This window comes from Cebus imitator, unplaced genomic scaffold (assembly GCF_001604975.1).
Source record: "Cebus imitator isolate Cc_AM_T3 unplaced genomic scaffold, Cebus_imitator-1.0 Scaffold664, whole genome shotgun sequence".
Lineage (NCBI taxonomy): Eukaryota > Metazoa > Chordata > Mammalia > Primates > Cebidae > Cebus > Cebus imitator.
Genome location: NW_016107979.1, coordinates 865,558 through 882,508, shown reverse-complemented (window position 1 = coordinate 882,508; position 16,951 = coordinate 865,558). Strand labels below are relative to the sequence as shown.

Sequence of the window (16,951 nt, the reverse complement as noted above, 5' to 3'; positions counted from 1 at the left end):
TAGAGACGGGGTTTCACCATGTTGACCAGGATGGTCTCGATCTCTTGACCTCGTGATCCACCCGCCTTGGCCTCCCAAAGTGCTGGGATTACAGGCTTGAGCCACCGCGCCCGGCCCTATGTTTCTTGAGTGCCTAACTTGACTGAATGAATGAATGAGACAGAATGGATTAATTAAAGACAAAAGAGGGTGGACAGTAAGCCCTCCAGGGTGGGAACCCCGACTGCCCGTGGTGTGCTCCCCAGTGCCCAGCACAGTGCCTAGCAGAGTCAGTGCCGGAAGTGACCCAGGGTCAGATCCCACTTGCCTCTTCTCGAAGATTCTCTACCTGACCACCTCTCTCCTTGCTGCCACTGGCTAGGACAGAACATGCATTCTCTGCTGCCCACTCAGCAACCCGGAACCGGGTCGCACCTAGACTTGTTCCCTGTCGCTGCAGATGTAGGGTAGTGTGTTCCCCACTACCCACCGCCCCCTCAGCCCAGGTAGTCGCCCAGGACAGGGTCTCCCGGTCTGGCTAGGGTGCTGCACCAGCAGCTATCGGTATCTTAGGTCAGATGCCTGGAACGCGCAGGCCGTTTCTGCCCCTCCAGAAAACAATCTCCGAGCTGCGCCACCATCCCGTCTCGGCGAAGCAGGAGTGGGGAATGGGAAGGTGGGAAGGCGAGTCCGCGACTCTGCTCCCCAACCCCAGCTGGCGCGGCTTTCCACGCACCCCCCGATCCCCCGATCCTGGCTCTGGCGCGGTGCTCCTTGCAGCCCCACGCTTTGCAAACTTTCTGAGTTTTACTCCATTTGCGTCACGGAAAAGGCAGGAGGATGACGGAGTCCAGGAAGCGAGGCAGCGGCGGCTGGCAAGCTCCCCCGCCGCGCGCTCCAACCACGGGGGCGTGAGGTGTCTCCGGCGAGGGCTGACAGGCGGAGGGAGAGCCGGGGAGGTGGCGGTCCCAGGGAGCAGCCCCGGGGGCTCTCGGGCCCCCTGGTTCCCGGGTCGTCTCCTCCCTCTCGCCTCCCGGACTGAGCGCCGGCGAGCCAGGGCGCCGGCCAGATGGGAAGCAGCGCGGAGGAGTAGGCGGGAGCTCCGCTGCAGCGCCCCGGGCCCGCGGGAGGGCGGAGCTGGCTGTCCCAGCCTGCCGGGACGCACGGAAGCGCGGCGGAGTTTGCCGGAGTCTCCAGCCTGCTTTCCCCTCCCTCCTCGCTCTCTCCACCCCTCACCTCCCTCTCTCCACCCCTCACCTCCCCTTCAGCGATCCCCTCCTCCCTCAGGACGCCACCTCCCGGAATCGCCTTTTTGTTTTGGAGCTGCCGTCTCGCTCGCGGCGTGGAGGGTCTGCGAGCGCGGGGGAAGGCCGGCTGGGGGCGCAGCCGGGCGCCCACTGACCGGGCCCCGTGGGGCCGAGCGGAGGACTGACGGACGGCCGCGCCATCTGCTCGCCGGGGCTCACTCTCCAAACTCCTGTTGAGTGTTTGCGTGCACGCGAGGGTGGGGGGCGGGGGTCGGGGGGGGGGGGGGGGGGCGGGCACGCGAGGGTGGGGGGCGGGGGTCGTACGTCCCGGGGGCGGGACTGGATTCTGCTGGGGTTACCTCTGGACGGGGTTCCTAGGATTCAGAGCAGGGTCAGTATCAGGCTCAGAAACTGCTGGGGAATTGGGCAAACAAAAGAGACCACTCAGCCAGTGGCCAGAAGTCGCCCGAGCGCCTCGTCGCGCCCCCTCCCTCCTCCAGGGTTGGAGCTGGCCACTTTTGGGGTGGAGAGAGGGCGCCCGAGCCGGCGGGGGCTCCGGCTGCGCAGCCAGGGTCGAAGAGTTGGCGGCCTGTTGTGTAAGCCTCAGTCCTTGTTTTCCCGGCCTGGCTCGTTGTGAAGCCGGACACATCACCCTTGGACTCGATTCAGGAGGCTGCTGCTTTTCTCCTTGCCCCTCTTGGATTTTCCGGATTTTTGAAAACCCAGTGGCCCAGGAGCAAGAGGAGGAGGAAGGAGGAAGGGGCAGATCTGCAGAGGAATGTGAGAGCCTCGCAAAGCCAGAGCGGCCAAAAGGATCTGGGAGCCAGAGGGACTGCCGAGCCCTGCCCGGGTTTCTGGAATGAGTGAGTCTCTTCTATTTTAGAGCGTTGTTCCAGTGGAAAATGTAGAATTCTTCCCCTCGCAGAGCAGGTTTCTTCAGGTCACTTGATTTTTCTTCTGGGAGTAGGAGGAAGGAGAGACTCCCTTCTGACTCCCCGGGGGCCGATAAGAGAGGAGGAGACTGTGGACAGGAGCCCTCCCTGCTCACAGACCTATGCCCGGAGCCCTGATAGGGCAGTTTCTGGGCCATGGACATTGGTTTGAAGAGCAGGAGGCTGGACAGCATCTGTGGGTGCTGAGACCCCGCCTTAGGGCCTGAGAAGCAGGCTGAGCTGAGTGAGTGGCATCAGCCGCGAGTTCGTTCTTGGACGCCCTTGTGAGCATCCCGGGTCTGGGCAGGACCCCCTCCTTCCCATCTTTCTTCACCACCCAGCCCAGCCATGGCACTGAAAGGCCGAGCCCTCTATGACTTTCGCAGTGAGAACAAGGAGGAAATCAGCATCCAGCAGGATGAGGACCTGGTCATCTTTAGTGAGACCTCTCTGGATGGCTGGCTGCAGGGCCAGAACAGCCGTGGCGAGACAGGGCTCTTTCCTGCGTCTTATGTGGAGATCGTCCGTTCGGGCATCAGTACGAACCATGCTGACTACTCCAGCAGCCCTGCAGGCTCTCCGGGGACCCAGGTGAGCTTGTACAATAGCCCCACTGTGGCCAGCCCGGCCAGGAGTGGTGGGGGCAGTGGCTTCCTTTCAAACCAGGGTAGCTTCGAGGAGGATGATGATGATGACTGGGATGACTGGGACGACGGCTGCACGGTGGTGGAGGAGCCACGGGCTGGTGGGCTGGGCACCAACGGGCACCCTCCCCTCAACCTCTCCTACCCTGGTGCCTACCCCAGCCAGCACATGGCCTTCCGGCCCAAGCCACCGCTGGAGCGGCAAGACAGCCTGGCATCTGCCAAGCGAGGCAGTGTGGTGGGCCGTAACCTCAACCGTTTCTCATGCTTTGTGCGTTCTGGAGTGGAGGCCTTCATCCTGGGTGATGTGCCCATGATGGCCAAGATCGCTGAGACATACTCCATTGAAATGGGCCCTCGTGGTCCCCAGTGGAAGGCCAACCCCCACCCATTTGCCTGCTCTGTGGAGGACCCCACCAAACAGACCAAGTTCAAGGGCATCAAAAGCTACATCTCCTACAAGCTCACACCCACCCATGCTGCCTCGCCGGTCTACCGGCGCTACAAACACTTTGACTGGCTCTATAACCGCCTGCTACACAAGTTCACTGTCATCTCGGTGCCCCACCTGCCTGAGAAGCAGGCCACAGGCCGCTTCGAGGAGGACTTCATTGAAAAGCGGAAGCGGAGACTCATCCTCTGGATGGACCACATGACCAGCCACCCTGTGCTCTCCCAGTATGAAGGCTTCCAGCATTTCCTCAGCTGCCTGGATGACAAGCAGTGGAAGATGGGGAAACGCCGGGCGGAGAAGGATGAGATGGTGGGTGCCAGCTTCTTGCTCACCTTCCAGATCCCCACGGAGCACCAGGACCTGCAGGACGTGGAAGACCGCGTGGATGCCTTCAAGGCCTTCAGTAAGAAGATGGACGACTGCGTCCTGCAGCTCAGCACTGTGGCATCAGAGCTGGTGCGCAAACATGTTGGGGGCTTCCGCAAGGAATTCCAGAAGCTGGGCAATGCCTTCCAGGCCATCAGTTATTCCTTCCAGATGGACCCCCCCTTTTGCTCTGAGGCCCTCAACAGCGCCATTTCTCACACGGGCCGTACCTATGAAGCCATCGGCGAGATGTTTGCTGAGCAGCCCAAGAATGACCTCTTCCAGATGCTGGACACGCTGTCTCTCTACCAGGGCCTGCTCTCCAACTTCCCTGACATCATCCACCTACAGAAAGGTAAGGCCCAGTGCAGGCAGGAAACCCATCCTGAGTCTGGCTCTCTGCTGGGCCCTGGGGAGACGGGGATGGCCTGGATAGAATGGAGCAACTCGTCTTGATTTCTCTGTCTCAGTCATTCATTTAACAAATGTGTTGGGCTGGGCATGGTGGCTCACACTTGTAATCTCAGCACTTTGGGAGGCTGAAGTAGGAGCATTGCTTGGGCACAGGAGGAGGAGGCTACAGTGCCAGCCTGGGTGACAGAGTGAGATTCTGCCTCTAAAACAACAAACAAACGTGTTGAATTTCAGCTCTGCATCTGTGTCAAGTGTGCTTCTAGGTGCAGGGATATTGTTGTGGACAGGCCTGGTCTCTGTCCTCATGGAGCTTGATATCTACCTTCTTGTCAGTTCATTCATTTTCTCTGTTTGGATCTTGTTTACCCATCATGCATGGCGTCATGCTGGGTTCTGAGAACACACAGATGACCGGGCCCCAGGCCTTGCCCTCGAGGAGCTGGTAGGCCCTTGGGAGACACAGACCCAGACCTAGATAACAAGAGCTCAGAGTGGGGGCCTGTCTTCCTCTCCTTGCAAGTTCACCTCCCCACCTTTGCAGCATTGCACCCTTGCAGCTCACCACTGTGTGTTCTCTCTGTGAACTTCCTATCTGGGTGCAGGAAGATCCCTGCCCCCATTTTGCAGATGAAGGAGCTAGTGTCCACGGAAGGGTGGTTGTACAGCCTGTAGCTCAGCTGGGACTGTCTCTTCCTCCTGCCACCTCCCCAAGGACACATCCATGTTGGCCGCTTCCCAAGCCTAGCCATGTTTTCAGTTCTCATGACCCCCTCTGTGGAGGAGGGACAGAATGGGCCTCTGCCTGTTACTGCTGGGGCTGTCAAGGAACTGCCAGGGAAATGACTCATCCCGGGTCACACAGGGGCACCCTGGCTGCGCCAGGGGAGCAGAATCAGGGGTCCAGGGCACTGCCCACATCGTTTAACCAACTCCTGCTTCCCAAGCCTGGCTTCTCTTCTTGCCTAAGAAGAGAGTCAGGGGGTGCCCCAGCAGGTGCCTGAGTCCTGGGGACAGCTGAGAGCGCAGATGTCAGGAGAGAGGTGTGGTCCTCCCTGGAGCTGCTTGGTAACTCGGGGAAGAACGTCTGCAGGGCGTGGAGCTGGCTCTCTGGCCCTTAGGCCCTGAGGTCAGGCCTGGCTTGGTAGGGAGTTTGATTCTGGGTGAGGCCAGGAGGCAGACCTCTGGACTGAGCTTGGGGAACGGCAAACGTCACCCACCACCACCAGGGAGGGCCTGGGGTAAGCTGGCCTTGCTTTCCTTTACCACGAGGTTGACTTCTAGAACTTCTCCAGCTCCCAGCCTCCTTGCTGTATCCTCCTGCTCTTTCCTGCTTTCTGCCTTTTTTTTCTTTCTCATCTCTACCTTCCTCCTCCTCTGAACTCCAAGAGACACAAACCTGAGTGCTAGTCTTGGCTCTGCCACTAGGTTGCTGTGTGTCCCAGGGAGTGCCTTTGCCTCTTTGGGCCTTAGTTTCTTGATCTGTAAAACAAGCGAAAGGGGTCCCAGTGAGCTGTCAGGCCTTCAGGGGAGTAGATGGGAAGGGACTCCTGGAGACGGTTTGGCTCAGAAGCAGAATGACACCTTAGCTCTGGCTCTGAGCTCGGGGGCAGGAGTCGGGCAGAGGAGGTGGCCAGGCCTGCTGGGGACCCACTGGGGCAGGTGTCTCCCTGAGCAGAAGTGGGAAAGCTGGTTTAACTAGCTCCTTAGATGGCTTGTTCCTGTGCAGGCAGCAGTGGGGAGTGCAGGCAGCACAGAGATTAAACAGATGCTCCCATGCAGTGGCTGGGGACCCACCCCCCGGAGCAGAGCTGAAGGCGTTAGGGCAGCCCCACACGCAGGAAGGACACCAGGGCCTTGCAGGCTCAGGCGGAAGCCAGGCTGGCCTTTCTGACCCTGGGCAGAGAGACAGAGCTGAGAGAAGCCATTTCTGAGTTTCTACTTGAGGTGTTTCTAAGAGTCAGGGACCACTGTCCTCTGTGCTGATGTATTTGACCTGAAGTGGAGGCCAGCCCACCACCTCCTTTCCTCCCTGGTAGAACCTCTCCCAATGGGCCAAGCCCTCTCTGGCTTACTCTAGGCTCTGGGCTCTGCACTGCGCCTCCCAGGCCTGTGGTGTGGGGCAAGTTAAGGAGTGGGTATTTCCAGATGAGCATTCTTATCAAATAAATTAATTAATTTTTAAAAAAAAAAGGGGGCCGGGCGCGGTGGCTCACGCCTATAATGCCAGCACCTTTGGGAGGCCGTGGCGGGTGGATCATGAGGTCAAGAGATCGAAACCATCATGGTCAACATGGTGAAACCCTGTCTCTATTAAAAATACAAAAATTAGCTGGGCATGAGGGTGCACGCCTGTAGTCCCAGCTACTCGGGAGGCTGAGGCAGGAGAATTGCTTGAACCCAGGAGACAGAGGTTGCGGTGAGCCAAGATTGTGCCATTGCATTCCAGCCTGGGTAACAAGAGCGAAACTCCGTCTCAAAAAAAAAAAAAAAGAAAGAAAGGAATGGATACTGAGACAGAACTGGACAGGTTTGGGACCACAGCCCGACAGGGTGTGATAGTGAGGGGGTCCTATGCTGGCCCTATGGATGGAGCCCTTCTCAAAGGAAGGGCTCCCAGGATTCTGTCCAGCCTGTCTGGACATCTGAATGGGTGGTGAGTGTGTGGGAGGAAGGAGAGTGGAGGCCTAGGTGGGAGTCAGGAGTTCGGAATTTGGACAAACTTTGCATCTGACATGACTTTGGAAGAGATTTCTCCCTTCCGTCTCTAGGTGAGTAAAATGCAGCCTGAGGGTCTTCATTTCCTTTGGAGGGCTCTATGTCCTGTGAAACTTACATTAAACAAAAATATATGCTTTTCAAAATAAAAATAAAATGGGACACAAACCCTGGCCGGAGCTGAGAGAAAGCCCAGAGGAAGTCTGGTCTGTCCACGGGCCTAGTCCCTGAAGCCCAATCCAGGGGTCCCCTAAGAGAAGGATAACCATATAATTAATGGTCTAAACCGGGGCAGTTTGGGGTATAAAAGGGGGCCCTAGCAATAGTGATCCCAGGACAAGAAGGGGAAAGTGACTGTCCAGGCAAGCCAGGACCTATGCTCCCCCCCAACTTGAGAGCCAGCAAGAGCAGGGCTGGTCCTAAGGCTTATGATAAGTCGGGAGGGTGATGTGGTCACCTCCGTTTTATAGACAAGGTGCAGTGCTGCAGATGAGCCTCAGAGCAGGAGCTGGAACCCAGTGCGTCTGGCTCCGCAGCCCAGGCTGTTTCACTGATGGGGGTGGGGGTCTCCAGGGATGGACCGCTGAGCCAGAAGGGGAAGGAGAGGGAGGAAGGCTTGGGTGCCCCTTCACTGGTCCCGTGGGCTAGAGATAGGCCCAGGACCACAGAGCATCCCTGGGGGACCACAGGGACAGTGTCACCAAGGCAAAGTGGCCATTGTAGGGGCAGGTTCTTGCTTGGGGGACAGGTGGGTTCGGCCTCTAGGTATCTGAGCCATCATCTAGCCCTGTCTCTACTGCCCCTCCTAGGCTTCTGTAAACAAGGAGAATAATACTGGTGTGAGGTACCACCAGCCGGTACTTGCTGTGAGCTCATTAATAGAAAAGCAGTTTGCGCTGGGCATGGTGGCTCATGGCTGTAATCCCAGCACTTTGGGAGGATGAGGCAGGTGGATCACGAGGTCAGGGGTTCAAGACCAGCCTGGCCAACGCAGTGAAACCCCATCTCTACTAAAAATACAAAAAATTTGCTGGGTGTGGTGGCATTCATCTGCAATCCCAGCTGCTTAGGAGGCTGAGGCAGGAAAATTGCTGGAACCTGGGAGGCAGAGGTTGCAGTGAGCCAAGATCAAGCCACTGCATCCCAGCCTGGCAGCAGAGCAAGATTCCATCTCAAAAAAAAGAAAAAGGCAGTTTGTCAACTGTACCATGTAGCATCTGGAGCTCCTGTTCTATCTCAGATGCGCTCCTTTGTACTGCATACATATTAGTTCAATTAAGCCTCAACTATACTGTAGGGCAGGTACAATTATTATTATCCCATTTTACAGATGTGGAAACTCTAAAGCATTATACCGTGTGAGACGTTGTCAACAGCATCACACCTAGTGCAACCTGTCCCACTGGACAGTGGGGAGACCTGGAACGCAGGCAAGGGCAGTGGCTTGCTGGAGAGGACACAGCTAGGCCTGGGACTCAGACCTCCTGCTCCCTCCCGCCCCCAACCTGGGGTAGATGTTAACTATCTCTGAGAGGTCGGGGCAAGACGGATTGAGGCAGGAGCTTAGCGAACATCTCCAGGACTCTGCAGCTGGTGGCCTCCAACCTCCTTCCCCCATTTTGGGACCGAGCCTTTAGGAGAAGGGCTGAGGCAGGAGCTCCACCTGCCCTGGGTCCTCAGCTATCAGGTTGAGTCCTAAGTGGAATGTAGCGGGGATGCTGGGTAGGCTTGAGCCCCAACTCCCAGCCTGTCGGGTGGGGTGCATTAGCATTAGCTGGTCCTAGCCTCAAAGCTGAGTCACAGGGTGGAGGGGTGACGGAGAGCAGGGTGGGGCCTCTGTTGCCCCGTGATCTCTGTGGCCTTTGCTCCCCATTCCTGGTCCCCTGCCTGTCTGTGGACACCTAGCCATTGCAATAGGTTCATTCTTACTCTTTGGGCTCATCAGCAAAAGAGGCTTTTCCTTCCTCCAAGGCCATGGGCAGGAAAAGTCTACAAATGCACTTCATGGTGCCAACTCTCTTGGGCAGGTGGAATCTGGGCTAGTTCTGTATCTCCCTTTCAGCTAGGTTCCTTCTGCGAAGTTTAACTCCAGTTTCTTCACCCTCCTGTTTTCTGCCTTTCTTCTTACAGTCCTTCCTACTCCTTGAGACCTTCTTGAATCCCTGTTTCATGTCTGGGGGCCCCACACATATGCCTGAAGGACCTGACATGGGCTGCCTGCAACGGAAGTGGTGTCCAGCCCCCAGCTGTGGAGGCAGGAAGGAGGCCGGGCATCCCTGGCAAGTTCCTGCCTTGGCTTCCGATGTACAGTAGTAGGGTGGAGGTGGAATCGAGGGTCAAACTCCTGACCTTTTGGGCCTCTTCAGTTCTGAAGTCTCCTGCTGGGTCCTGTCCTGGGCCTTGGGGTGATCCCCCTGCTGCTGCCCAGGGCTGGTCTGTTGAGATGGCACAGGAGGTGGTCCAGGGAAGGTGGCAGAAGGACTGAGTGAGCTGGGAGCTGGGGACTGCACATTTCTTGTTTGTTTTTTTGAGATGACGTTTTGCTCTTGTCGCCCAGGCTGGAGTGCAGTGGCGCGATCCCAGCTCACTGCAACCTCCACTTCCTGGGTTCAAGTGATTCTCCTGCCTCAGCCTCCCGAATAGCTGGGATTACAGTCATGCGCCACCACACCTGGCTAACTTTGTATTTTTAGCAGAGACGGGGTTTCTCCATGTTGGTGAGGCTGGTCTTGAACTCCCGTCTTCAGGTGATTCTCCTGCCTCGGCCTCCCGAAGTGCTGGGATTAGAGGTGTGAATCACTGTACCCGGCAGAACTGCATATTTCTTTTGGGCGCTGTGTGAGCAGCCCTGGAGACTAGACTCTCTGAACTTAAGTCTGTTTGCCTGTTTGCCTGAAATGCTACTGTTAGCCAGTTAGCCACGCACTTGCCAACTGGCATGGGTGTTGCCCCTTCTAAATGCATCCAGAGTTATTCCCAGCATGTAGAGCCCTGGGCCTGATATACAGTAAGTGCTCAATGAATGCGTTTAGAATGCACTGGACAGCTTGAGCCCAGTGAAGAGAGTATCATCTAGATGGCCCTCAAGAGCCCTCCTTTAAGAGCCCGCCTCTTAAAGGAGAAGTGGGAAGGTGTGGATACTGAGCATGGTACCTGTGTGCAGTGGGTGCGTTTTGAAGTGCTCAGGGGTGTCCTGTCCTCTCTGCTAACCCTTCCCACCTCCTTAATCTTTGCACGGTGGATTCCCTGTATCCCTCAGTGCCTGAGCGCCAGGCACTGACAAACTCCCTTCTCTTCCCAGCAACTGTCCCTACTGGCTTACAGGCAGAGTTGGTCAAATGCCTTTGAATTCAGAACTGAAATTCATTCACCAGCGGCTTGTTCATTCATTCAGATTGGTCTAAATTGGGTCCTCTGCGCAGGTTTCTCTCCGCCCCCCCCGTCTGTCACCTGGTTGTTACACAGCCTCCTCTAGTTCCCTGGGGGCTGGGTGAGGACGGAACAGAGCCTGCAAGTCTAGGGGACACACCAGGTGGCCTTTGAAGAGTTGTAGAATCAGCAGTGTGATGGGGGTGGGGTGGGGAGCTAGGGGACAGGTGACACGGGGGAGGCACTCTGCCTGGGGACCGGGGAGAGGCTCTAGGGTAGAAGTGGCCCCTGATCGGGGTGTGTATTATGAATAGGAATCCAGGGGGCAGAGGTAGGAAGGTAGGAAAGAGGCAGGTGAGTTTGACGAACATGGGGTCAGTGTGGAACGCATGCAAGGGCCAACTCCCAGCGGGGAGGGCCCCCCAGGGCACGCAGATAGGTGTGGACCTTGCTCTGTGGCAAGTGGAGAGCCAGGAAAGGCGCCCAGCTTCAGAGACCTCTTTAGATGCTGCAGAGAACCTGTCAGAGGCTGGACAGAGGGTGGGGAGACGTGGGGCGGATGTGGTAGCAGTCCAGTGAGGGACAGGGTTGAACCAGTTCACAGGCCTATATCAAGATCTGCCGTGGACCGGGCCTTGTTCTGGGTACCAGGGACACAGAGAGGATGGGGACAGTCTCTGTCCTCACTGAATTCGTAGTCCATCAAGCAGGGCTGCGATTGGTCATGTGTGGGCCGCTGGTGATGCTGCAAATTTGGAGGGAAGATGATGTGCTCTATTTAGGAGGTGCTAAGGGTGAAGGCCTGGGGAATATCCTGGCAGAGACACCCAGGCGGTTGGAACGTGGGTCTGGAGCTTGGGCGTGAGGTCGGAGTTGAGCTGATGAGGGTGCTGTCTGCCCTCAAGGGCACACGGAGCACATGGAGATCAGAGCCCTAACCCGCTGTCCTCTGCTCTGCCTGTGCCAGGCGCCTTCGCCAAGGTGAAGGAGAGCCAACGCATGAGTGACGAGGGCCGCATGGCGCAGGACGAGGCAGATGGCATTCGCAGGCGCTGCCGCGTGGTGGGTTTCGCCTTGCAGGCCGAGATGAACCACTTCCACCAGCGCCGCGAGCTCGACTTCAAGCACATGATGCAGAGCTACCTGCGCCAGCAGATCCTCTTCTACCAGCGGGTGGGCCAGCAGCTGGAGAAGACCCTGCGCATGTATGACAACCTCTGACCGTGTGTGCCTGAGCCCCTCCTTCCCCTGGGCCTGGTCACTGCAGCGTACCCCACTTTCCCGACCTCCCTGTACCAGTGGTGGCTGGGGGAGGGGTCAGCGGTGGGGAGATAAGCGGCCTGTCCTGCCTCCTGGGAGAAGGAGCTTTCAAGGAGTAATGGGTACCCCTGGGAAATTCCCCACTCCTTAGAAGTGGGGCACAGCAGGGGTGAGAATGGAGCCAGGAGCCCCCGAGGCCAAGGCCTGAGCTGCCGGTCAGCCAGTTAAGGTCAGGCCAGGGTCTCAGCGTCCCCTAGAGCCTATTTTGCTTGCTCACCTGGCCACTGCTGCCTTATCCATTCAGCAGACATCTAGCCTGCTGCACTCCTGGGTCGGACACGGGGCACCCAGGGCTGGGACACGCCTGCTCTTCAGGAGTCCTCAGTGAAGATGGGGGTCAGACACAGAGTCAATGCAGAAACAGACAGAGTCAATGCACTATGACTGATGGTTCAGTGAGGGGTTTCTGGAAGCTCCTAGAAGGGACCACAGCATTCCACTGGTCAGGGAAGACTCCATAGAGTAGGCAACATTTGGGCAGTGCATTAAAGAATGACAAGGACCTGCCAGACAGTACATGGGGAGAAGGACTTTCAGGGGAGAGGAACAGCATAGGCAAAGTTACGGAGGCATGAAAACATCTCCCTCTTCCCTGCCTTATGTTCCCTAGCAAGTTAGGTGCCCCTTCTGTGGGGATTCTGGCCTGTGCAGTAGCAGGAAGGGATCTCCTGTGGTCCCGTGTTGCTGGCTGTCCTTGTGTCACCCTGTCCCCTGCAGGAAGGGGACACAAATCATCTCCCTCCTGTAGGCCTCTGACTCCCCTCCACTTTTGCACCCCCAGCTTCCCTCGGGTGGGTGACCATCGCAGCATCCCTCCCCCCTCAGGACCAAGGTGCTGAGGTGAGCCCTGGGCCCCAGATGCCTGGTGGCACCTTCCCAGAGAAGACTCTCGAAAGGACTGTCTGTCTGAGTTCACCAGCAATAACTCCCCACACTCCAAGCAGGCCCAAACCCAGGATCCCAGGGTCCTCAGCCTCCATGGCACTGTCTTCCCAGATCCTCCCTGTTGCAAAAGGGGAAACCTAAGAGGATAAAGACAGGGGCCTGCCCGCTCCCGTGCGAGGGATTCCGGGCCAGTCTGACCTGGAATGCAGGCCCCTGCTCGGCTTCAGGTTGTGATGTCTCTGATCTGTGTTTACATCCCCGAGGGGTTACTGCCTCCTCCCTGCCCAAGCCAAGGTGTGGTCCAGCAGCTTGTTAGGGGGTGCTGACCTGTGCTATCACTGGCCTTCCTGCCCTTGGGGGCGGTCATGGTCTCCTTCTGGATGCTGCTGCTTGAATCTTTTTTCTTGATAAACCTTTTACAATTAAGAGAACACAAACATGGCTTTTTCTGTTTGGGTCCCAGAAAGGCAGAGGTGGGAGGATAGAGCCTTAATTGCTCCTTGGAGCCATGGGACCAGATTCTGAGGTCATGGTGGGCACTGATTTACTATGGAACCTCAGAAGTTGGGGGGAGGGCTGTGCGGGTGGGAGGTGCCAGCAGGCAGGGGGAGCTAGGGGCAGCTGTGGATGCCCGGGTGGATGCCTCCCTCCCTAGAACACACTCTTGTCTCGAAAATGGGTGGAGTGCTGCCGAGGGAACTGGCTGTCCTGCCTTGTGATCTGAGGCTGAGGGTTGTATGAAGAAGGGACAGGACGCTGTGCCCCAGGACCATCTAATAGATGGTGGTTCCTCTCCCTAGGGAGCCATGTCCTGGCCTTGCCCTTGAAAAGCCCTAGTCCGGGGAGGGAAGTGGGGGACTCCGAAGCTGCGTCTCTTCCCCAAGCTGTCCTGGGTACCCAGCCCTGCAGAGGCTCCCACACTGGAAACTGAAGAGGACCCTGGCCGTGCCTTTGGGGGTGTCCTGGTCAGGATGAGCGGATCTTGCTCTTGGATCTGTTCATCTGCAGGGGAGAGGAGGGGGCTGGCTGAGACATGGCTCTCCTTTGAAGGCAATGGGGACTTGGTGAAAGGAGGGCTTCCAGGGAAGGTTGGCCAGGCCAGGGACCTGGGAGCTTGTGTAGGAAGATGGGGAAGGGCCAGCAGGTGCAGTGGGGGAAGGGGTGGGCAGGACTCCCTGTTCAGGGCATAGCGTCCTCAGAGGAACTTCTGGAATGGGTCCCCCTGGCCCTTGGTCAACATTAGGTCAGATTTGGGACTTTCTGAGGAATTTTTCCTCTCTCCACCCTGCCCCATTTTCCAACCCACTGAGGAACTTCCCGCCCTTAACGTCTTCGCCGCTCTGCCTTCCCTGTAGCCTTCGGCAGAGGGGGCTCTGAGCAGTGGGGGCTGGGCTCCCCCTAACCCACAGTGCCTGGAAAGTCCCCCTGCTCATGCTTCCTGCTCTGGGAACAGTGTTGCCCTCTGTGCGCCTTCCTTGAGAGGGGGCCACCTCCCAGGCCTCCCAATCTCAGGCTGAGGCTGTCAGTCTGATACTTTCCTAGGAGGGATTTGGATCTGGGAGAAGCATCAGGAAGTGGAGTCCTGGGATAGCAGCAGGCTGCTCCGCGTATCCTGAGGTCTCAGGGCTGGGGCAGGTGTGTGTGTGGTGGGGAGGGCGGCTGTCCCAGCCCCCCTCTCTCTTTTCTTTCTGCCTCTGTTGGGGTGGGGTATAGGGAGAACTTGGGGCTGTTCTGGGCTAGCTAAGCCCCTTTCAGCAGGGAATTGGAGGACCAGTGTTGGGGGCATCCTGGTGATGGCAGATGCCCACCTCATTACATGCCAGGCAGATGGTCCCGACTCAGCTGGACCCAGCTGCCTCGTTTCCTCCCTCGCTTTGCTCTGAGGGGGTGGAAAACAAGGCTTCTCTTTCTGCCCTGGGCAGCTACCAGTGCCCAGGCTAGGGGATCTCCTGGTCACCAGTCTTGGCCCAGCACAGGAAAAGGAGTCCCCTTTGTGGCCACATGTGGGGGCTGGGGACGGAGGCTGACCTCGGATCCTGCACCTCGTCACCCGCTGGACACAGGAGGGCTATATCCGCTGGGCCGTTGCTGCATCACTGGCTGGAGCAGAGCCAGGCCTGGGAGAGGCAGGTGGCACTGTCGGCCCCTGCTCGGCACCAGCCCTCTATCCATGACAGAGCCATATGTCTTCCACGCGTCTACACACTCAGACTCACGGACGTAATCACTCAGCCTCACAACCCCAAGCAGACACAAGCACACGCAGCCACACACCTGCCCACAGGCACGCAGGCCACATAAGCATGGCTGCATGTTCATACAGTCCCACTGCCACACGCACGCTATTGCACGTTCACAGCCACATCCACACATGCCTTGCCATCCATTCAAAGCACCAGTCTCAGGTACTATGTCATACACAGGCACACCACAGCCCCATTCACACGGTCATAGCCTCACACAGTGACACACACTCAGGCACACACTGCCACAAAGCCATGCTTGCCAAAGCAGAGGGGTCACAAGCATCGCTGTGCCTGGACTGCACCTGTGCCACCTCCCAGGGCCCCCAGCTCGTTAGATTCAGGACAGCTTTGCATGCCAAGCAACCCCTGGAGCAGGCGGCTCCAAGGGAGAGTAGAGCGAGTCAGAAGCGGGCAGGCACACAGCCGGAGAGGTCTAGGCATGCAATTGGGATGGCTGGATGCCACCGAGTTCAGCTCCTCATTGCACAGATGGGCACCTTAGACCAGGGAGCAGTGGTGGCTGGCCATATCACCCAGCAGGGCAGGGGATACTCTGGGGCCAGAGGCTGGCTCTAGGCAGACTCTGTGGCCTGGCCCTGCCCTCCCCTGGGCCAATTATTCGGGAGGCCAGGCTGCCTCTGAAGGCCCCCTGGCTGAACCCATCCAGCAGAGCTCCAGGCAGCTCCCATCTCAAGCTAGAGCCGAGCTGCAGCGGCCACAGGAGCCGGAGCCAGGATGCGGTGGGCAGGGCCTGGGCCGGGGCGGGAGGAACATTCCTGCAGCATCTCCTCCCCAAGCATGTGAGGACCCAGCCCGCCCTGCCCGCCCACCCGCTGACTCAGGCCTCCAGGAGCCAAGCCTGCTCAGCTCCCCAACCCATCCCAAGGTGCTTCCTCACTAGTTCAGCTCCGGTTCTTCTCCATTGGCTGGGGCAGGAGGCCACAGTAAGCTCTGGCAAGAAGACCATGGGGAAAAATGAAACTTCACCACCCCCAGACATGGCTCAGAAGGGCTGATTGTGAAACCCAGCTCTGGAGTTCAGCATAGTTTAACACAAACTGTTTTTTTCGTTTGGCTGGGTTTGTTAGTCAAACCCCAGTGCAGTGCAGTCTGTTTAAGAAGCAGCGCTCACGTAGCTGTGCCCTGGGTCTGCTCAGCAGCATTTATTCCCTTTCACAAGGAGAGACAGAGACTTTGCCAGAGAGAAATTGGGACCTGCCTAGGATGACACGGGGAATCTCTGGCAGAGCCAGGTTTGAACCCAGCTCCTGCCATCACTCCTTAGAGTCACACTGATGAACTCACGTAGGGCCAAAGGAAGAAGGGGAGGCAGATTTCCCCTCTCAAGGAGGGAAAGAACAGGAGGCTGGTGAGCCCAACGGCTGAAATGTGAATGGTGAGAGGGTAGGCTGAGTCCCCCCAGCCCTGAGGGATGACGGGTCTGAAGATGGCATTGCGTGGTGACAGCTGCAGTGACTCAGGAGCTCCGTTTACGAAGGAACATGAGTGAGGAACATAGCTTCATTTTTTTATATCTGACCTGAATTTCTCTTTTCCTCCCCCATGCCCCACATGGTAGACGTGTAATCTCAAGTCAATTTGGGGACCTCTCCTTTCCCCAGGGACACATAGAACTTTTGGGGATGGCGCATTTGAAGACCTTAAGGAGCCCCTAGCACTTTGCATTTGAAAGGTTGAATCCCACACTCTATCATAATCTAGTATTCACTTGCATTCCACATAAAGTGTTCAGTTTATGACTTGACAGTGTCCTGTCTTATAGAAACTTGATTAAACTGTATTAATATTGATTTTGCCCCTTTCCATTGGTGCGCTGCCCCCTTCCCTCCTCCCCGTCCTGCCCCCTCGTCGGCACACATTATTATGGGTTCCTTCTTGCAGAACTCCCGGACTCAGACACTGGCGATGGGCCTGTGGTGCCCGCCATGGTCCTGGTCAGCATTGGGCCCTCCGTCTTGCCCTGCTTCCTGCCTTCCCCCTGCTTGCTCCCTGCGGCTCTGTGGGTCCGGCTCCTTCTCTGTTCTTGGGCACTCAGGGCTCCCTCCATTGCCCTGTACTAAGGGGCTGGGAGAGGTCCTTTCTGTGGCCCGTGGTCCCCTCTGGGGCCCGTGGTCCTCATTCCACAGCTCCCACTTTGCAGTCAAGCACAGGGAGCTCTGGGTGCTGCTTAGACGCCCCATGCCACCCTGTTTCTTCAGGGGTCTGGCTGCCTTCTTCGTGTTCTACTTGGGAAGCGGGTATGAGTCCCACTGCTTCAGAATCTCCCCGCCTCTGGGGATTCTACCATCTCCCAGTGCCAGGCAGCACCGTGATGGGCACTGGATGTGGGTTATTTTACAGCCACCCCGTGTGCAAGAGA

The 16,951-nt window shown here is 57.6% G+C and overlaps 1 protein-coding gene across 1 annotated transcript; it reads left to right on the top strand.

The window, feature by feature from the left end:
- Positions 1 to 1,545: 1,545 nt before the first annotated feature.
- On the top strand, positions 1,546 to 16,382 carry SNX33 (sorting nexin 33). Its single transcript, XM_017518236.2, has 2 exons — positions 1,546 to 3,977; positions 11,088 to 16,382. Exons 1-2 carry the CDS (start codon positions 2,507 to 2,509, stop codon positions 11,339 to 11,341), a joined length of 1,725 nt encoding a protein of 574 aa, XP_017373725.1. The 5' UTR covers positions 1,546 to 2,506; the 3' UTR covers positions 11,342 to 16,382.
- Positions 16,383 to 16,951: the final 569 nt, after the last annotated feature.

Excerpts from the sequence above, each read along its gene's own strand:
- SNX33 (XM_017518236.2), top strand. The coding sequence starts at position 2,507 with ATGGCACTGAAAGGCCGAGCCCTCTATGACTTTCGCAGTGAGAACAAG. Across the intron at positions 3,978-11,087 it reads CATCATCCACCTACAGAAAG|GCGCCTTCGCCAAGGTGAAG; the intron begins GTAAGGCCCAGT and ends TGCCTGTGCCAG.